Source organism: Herpailurus yagouaroundi, unplaced genomic scaffold, assembly GCF_014898765.1.
Source record: "Herpailurus yagouaroundi ecotype Mexico unplaced genomic scaffold, PumYag 196, whole genome shotgun sequence".
Classification (NCBI taxonomy): Eukaryota; Metazoa; Chordata; class Mammalia; order Carnivora; family Felidae; genus Herpailurus; species Herpailurus yagouaroundi.
Window position 1 is genome coordinate 7,643,580 of NW_024412427.1, and position 6,000 is coordinate 7,649,579.

Consider the following 6,000-nt stretch of genomic DNA (forward strand, 5'->3'; position numbering starts at 1 on the left):
TGTGTCTCCCTCTCTCTCTGCCCCTCCCCCGTTCATGCTCTGTCTCTCTCTGTCCCAAAAATAAAAAAAAAATAAAAACGTTGAAAAAAAAAAATTAAAAAAAAAAAAAAAAGAGTCAGACACTCAACTGACTGAGCCACCCAGGCACCCCCGTAATCCTAATGTTGATATGGGAAGGCAAAGGAACTAACATAGCCAAAACCATTTTGAAAAAAAAAAAAAAAAACCTACAGATGTAAGTTAGCAGTTTATTGAATAGTTTAAGTAAATACCAAAAGGAAAAGGGGATGCTAATGAGAGTAAAAAGTGAGCAAGAGAGTCATCCTGGAAACGATTTAAGGAACACCCTGAACACAGACAATATCTAAAAGCCTCAAGCAGGGACGCCTGGGTGGCTCGGTGGATTAAGCATCTGACTCTTGATTTCACCAGGTCATGATCTCGCGGTTCACGAGGTCCGAGCCCTGCACCTGGCTCTGCACCAACAGCATGGAGCCTGCTTGGGATTCTCTCCCCCTCTCTCTTTGCCCCTCCCCAACTCATGCTTGCTCACACACTCTCAAAAATAATCAACAGTTTTTAAAAACTCTTTGAGGGGCGCCTGGGTGGCTCAGTCAGTTAAGCGTCCGACTTCGGCTCAGGTCACGATCTTGCGGTTCATGAGTTCGAGCCCCGCGTCGGGCTCTGTGCTGACTGCTCAGAGCCTGGAGCCTGTTTCAGATTCTGTGTCTCCCTCTCTCTCTGACCCTCCCCTGTTCATGCTCTGTCTCTCTCTGTCTCAAAAATAAATGTTAAAAAAAAAAATTAAAAACTCTTTGAAAAAATTATAAATAAACAAATGCCACAAACAGAGGCCGTCTCCATTACCTGCCACATAATCTTCAGCAACGTAGCTGTGCTCGTGCAGGATCTCCTCCATGCGGCTCAGAGTGATGGCTGCCAGATGCCCAGGGTATTTCAGCTGCAGGAGACGCTGGAGGTAGCCAGCTGCTTGGCTTCCCCCCAGATTGATGCGTTTGCAGTTTTTAGCATCTAACCTATAAGCAAGGAATGGAAAAGAGTACTGAAATTTGTGGCAACATGGGAGAAAGGACAGGGAACACTTCGTGGGGGGCTCGGGGGGAGGGTGACAATGCAGATGAACAAGGAAGAGACAGAGCAGCCGGGGGAACAGAAAACTTTAGAGATGAAGGGACTCTGAAGTTCCCTCGATTCAGCCTCTGACTCAGTGCAGGAATTCCTAGTCCACACCCAGACACGTGGCATCTAACTTCTGGCAAGGGTGTCACAAGGAAACAAGGTTCAACGGGAAGAATATGTACTCTGAAGTCAGACCCTTATGTGGCTCGTCATGCATTTCTCAAACTGCGGTCCTGGTAGAATTAGCTGGGGGAAATGTTAAACGTGCCGATTCCCGGGACTCATTTGCTTTGGGGTAGGGCTGGGAGTATGCATTTTATTTAACAAGCTCTCTAGGTAAGTCTAACATAGGCTAGAGTTTGAGAACCCTCCCCTGGACACTCCACTTCTGCTGATGCATACACATTAAGTAACCACGCACATACTGGCTTACTGTAACCTCCTGAAAGGACCAGGTCCCTTCCACATCTTGTGAAGGGGAAGAGAAATCAGAATAGCCTCTTTCTTAATGTGAGAAAGGGTAGCAGGACACTAGGATCTTGCCGCAATTGCAAAGTCTTTGCTATATCACGCTTCACCAGCAGATGCCAGCATAGAACAGGACAGGCTCCAATGTGATCGTGTCTTAACTTTCAGGTAAAACACTTTTCTCTCAATACTTTTCTGTACATTCTGTTTACATAAAATAAAAAAAATTCCAAATATAAGGAGTGTTTGGTAACGTGTAAAATAAATACTTCTATCTTCATAAATGTCTGTAGAAACTTCAAGAGAAATTACCACTATAGGTCTCAATAAATTCAACATTTATTTTGACTTAAATACTCAGACTCTTTTACAGTTCCCGAAGTGCCATCACCTACATTTATCTCACTTCATCCTCAGAGTAACCCTGAAAAATTAGTTTTTCCCAATTTTACGTGTTAAGAAGAGGCTAAGTGGAGAGGGTAAATAACCTCATCCTCAGCAGGGCCACAAACCCAGGCATTTAACTCCAAAGCCAGGACTCTGCTCCCTACTTCCCCTCTGTATGCAATAAGAAACCTTCTCCCGAGAGCACGATGCTGGCCTAGTCTCTTCTCCAACAATGAAAGCCCAACTATAAAATGAAAACTGGTCTAAAAATGACAGAAACTGGGGCACCTGGGTGGTTTAGTCAGTTAAGGTCTGACTTCGGCTTAGGTCATGATCTCACAGTTCATGGGTTCGAGCCCCACATCAGGCTCTGCACTGATAGCATGGAGTCTGCTTTGGATTTGTCTCTCCCTCTCTCTCTGCCCCTCTCTCCAGCTCAAAATAAATAAATAAATACATATATATTTTTTTTTTTAATGAGAGAAACTACCCTCACCTTTTATCCAACTTGGAAATATTTAATAAGTATCTATATTACGTGCCAGGCACTGTACCTGAAAAGTACTAACCAACTGTGATTAAAGAGCTTTAAATTAAAAAATAACCTTTTTCTCTTTTTTTTTAAATTTTAGAGAGAGCATGAGTGGAGGAGAGGTGCGGGGGGGAGAGAGAGAGAAAGAATCCTAAGGAGGCCCCACACTCAGTGTGAAACCTGATGTGGGGCTTGGTCCTACAACCCTGGGGTCGTGACTGACCTGAAAACCCAGAACCTCCCCCCCTAAAAAAATAACCCCTCAATAAAAAAGTGACTCCAGAACAGAAAGGCCATTTAAATTATTCAAATAATTTCTTCAAAACGTTTTTTTATGGGCACTTGCTACTTGCAGGTGATTATCTTGCCATAATCAAAATAGTAAAATTCTACAATTATGGAGTTGGACTTCGAAGACCATCTACAACAACTCCCTCCAGGTCACAAAGGATGGAAGGTGAAGTGACTTACCTGAAGTCACATAGTGAAGCATGTCAGAGCCAAGGCCAGAGGCTAGTTCCCAGTCCAATACTTGTTCTTTCCACCCCACCTTTAAGGTGGGCACCCAACAAATGTTTCCTGAATGCTTCTCCAGTGCCCTAAGTGCTACTCACCTCCCTTCTAAGATGGGTAAAATATGGGTACACTGGTATCCAGATGAAATGATGAGCCCGCTGGAAATCAAGTTCTTTGGCTTATTGTGGTAGAAGCTGAAGAGGCTGTCTATTCCATAGGCAACCTTAGGAATCCCATAGCACTCGAAAAGAAGCTCGGACATCATTTGTCGAGAATACAGCGGGTTGCACACAGCTTCTGTCAAAACTATGGGATGATCGACACAGCCCTACTTTGAAAGAAAAGAGAGAACAGACCACTAACAAAAGAATACTCTTCCTAAAGAATAAAAGAAACCAAAGGCCTACTGTAAAGACTGAATTTGCTTTCGGTCTTCAAACACCTGGCCAGAAGCAACTGTAAAACGCTCATCTCTACTGGAGGTTGTTTTTGGAGAATATGAAAGTACGGCCAATCGAAAGTTATTAAGTCAAGCCCCAACCAGACTGTCAGCAAATCATATTGGCTCGATCTTCAAAATACCTCCAGAATCAAACTGCTTCTTGCCACATCCCCCTCCCCTGACCTTCACCTTAGTCACCATCATCACTCACTTGGGTGACTGCAATGGTCTCCTAACTGGTCTCCTGATTCTACCCTATGACCCATGCCAGTCCATTCTTCATACAGCAGCTACGGCGGGCCTTCTGGAGCATAAGTCATGTCCCTCCTCCGCTCAACACCCTGCAATGGCTCCTCGTTACACTCCGAGTAAAAGCCTATAAGGTGTGTGATTTGCCCCTCATCACTTGTGACTTCCTCTCCACTTTAACTACTCTCCTCTCACTCTAGCTGCTCTCACTTAGGATTAGGGCACACTTCTCCCTCAGGGCCTTTTCACTGGCTGTTCCCTCTGTTTGGAATACTATTCCCTCAGATATTCCCATGGCTTGCTCCCTCAATCACCTCCTTCAATCCTTGCTTGAACATCCCCTTCTCCCTGAGTCCTACCCTGACCATCCGAAAAGACGTGAACCGCCCCCCCCCTCCTCCTACCATGCCACAGAATCTACTACTTAATTCTATTGTTTATTGGCTGCCTTTTCATACTAGAATGCCTTTCCATTCTAGCTCCATAGCGTAAGTAATTTTGTGTTACATTCATGGATGTATTCCAAACGCCTGGAAAAGTGCCTGACACAGAGTAGGTAGGTGCTCAATGAATGAACTTATCAACGAATGAGCACCTATGCCCGAAGGTATGCTGCAAGAGAACAGGACCGTTGTTCAGTCCGCTGCTACTTCCCAAGAGCCCAGCACAGGGCTTAAACACGTTGGGCGCTTAAGATTTGCTCGACAGACGAAAGGAATAGCTAAATGACGAGAGCTACAGTTACCCTAGTGACTACTCACTAGTGACCTCTCAGCGAAATGCGCGGGCACAAGACCTCACCCCTCCCCTCCAGCCCAACCCACCTCCCCCTCGCTTCACCTGTGAGGAGACACCCAGGTGCTGGAAGCTGTAGTCAAGCAGCAGCTCCTGCAGCTCCAGGTTGACCGGTACGTTGCGGTCGAAGGGCGAGCGCAGCATCCAGCGCAGCGGCTCCAGGCTGCCAAGCGCGTTGCCCACCTGCGGGCCCGCTCCGCCCCGAGCCCCGCCACGCCCGCGGGCGCACACAGCGCGGAACTGCAGGCGCGGCTCGGGGCCCGGGTCCGGCCCGGGGCATGCCCAGCCGGCGCGGGCCTGGAACGACCCGTTGTCCAGCACCAGTGGCACTGGCAGTGGCCCGTGTGCCTCCGGGCCGGCCTCCAGCACTGGGTCTGGCGCGGCGCGGGCATCGCGGAACGGGAACACATTCCCTACCGGTCCGGCCGCACTGGCCGCGGCCATCTTGGAACGCGCGCGCTGTGCCCGCCCCTTGCCGCAACGTCCGCCCAAACGACGCGAAGCCCCGCCCCTCACCGCAATGCCCGCCCAGACGACACGAGACTCCGCCCCGTGCGTGACGATTGCTCCCAAGCTTCCTCCCCTCACGAAACCCCGCCAGTCTTTTCGCCTAACTCGCCCCTAGCGACCCGGGCGGCCTTTGGGATCGCTAGGCCTCGCCCATCCTGGCCTCGAAGTCCCGCCTTTGCTTAACCTCGCCCCCAACATCCGGTCTGGCCACGCCCCTTCGCTCCAGCCGGGACGCCAGACAGTTAGCCCCGCCCCGGGTGCGTAACGCCACCAGGCCCCGCCCCTTCCGGGCCTCCAGAACCTGTCCCTAAACTACTTCAGGCCCCGCCTTTTCTCTTAGTCACACCCCCATTTCCCGGGTAACTCACCTTCAATCGCCCTTGGCTCCGCCTCCACAGAGTTACGAAGCCCTTAGCCCAGCCGTCAGGGAAACAAACTCGGGGGTATTGACAGTGTTCAATTTCTTGGCCAGGGAGCTCGCTACGTACACACTTTCAGTTTGTGAAAATTCATCAAACTGTCCACTTACGATTTGTGCACTTTCCTGTGTGTAGGCTTTTGTAATACAATATGAACTCTTTTAATAGATTCATTATTAAATAATTCAATTATTTATTATTACTAACTCCCATAGCCCTCTCACTGAGACCTCAAAGACTGAGAAAAGGACTAATTGATTCTCAATATATACATTCTCTCTTCCTTTTAGTGGTATAACTCCCTCAAAATTTCATCTAGTATGATTTTGTGACTAAATTCTGGCCAGTGGGGGTGGGAGTGGAGATAATGTGACACCTCCCTTCCAGTTTAGCTCTAAAAGGATTGGGCAAGCTCTCCCCTGCCCCATTTCTCCCAGCTAGGGGTATAAAAACGTTTAAAAGCACATCCCTTGACTGTACGCTTTCAGGTCTGGAACCTGCAACTTTGAGAGAAAAAAGCAAGTTAGGGGCGCCTGGGTGGC

General features: G+C 48.3%; 1 protein-coding gene across 1 annotated transcript in view; it reads right to left on the bottom strand.

The window, feature by feature from the left end:
- ACTR5 (actin related protein 5) overlaps positions 1–4,988 on the bottom strand; it is a 28,111-nt gene extending 23,123 nt beyond the window's left edge. Inside the window, exons 1-3 of the mRNA XM_040447068.1 lie at positions 4,575–4,988; positions 3,142–3,371; positions 868–1,037 (exon numbers count right to left, since the gene is read on the bottom strand). Coding sequence (XP_040303002.1) covers positions 868–1,037; positions 3,142–3,371; positions 4,575–4,973 — 799 coding nt within the window. The 5' untranslated portion in view covers positions 4,974–4,988. The remainder of the gene's footprint in view (positions 1–867; positions 1,038–3,141; positions 3,372–4,574) is intronic.
- Positions 4,989–6,000: the final 1,012 nt, after the last annotated feature.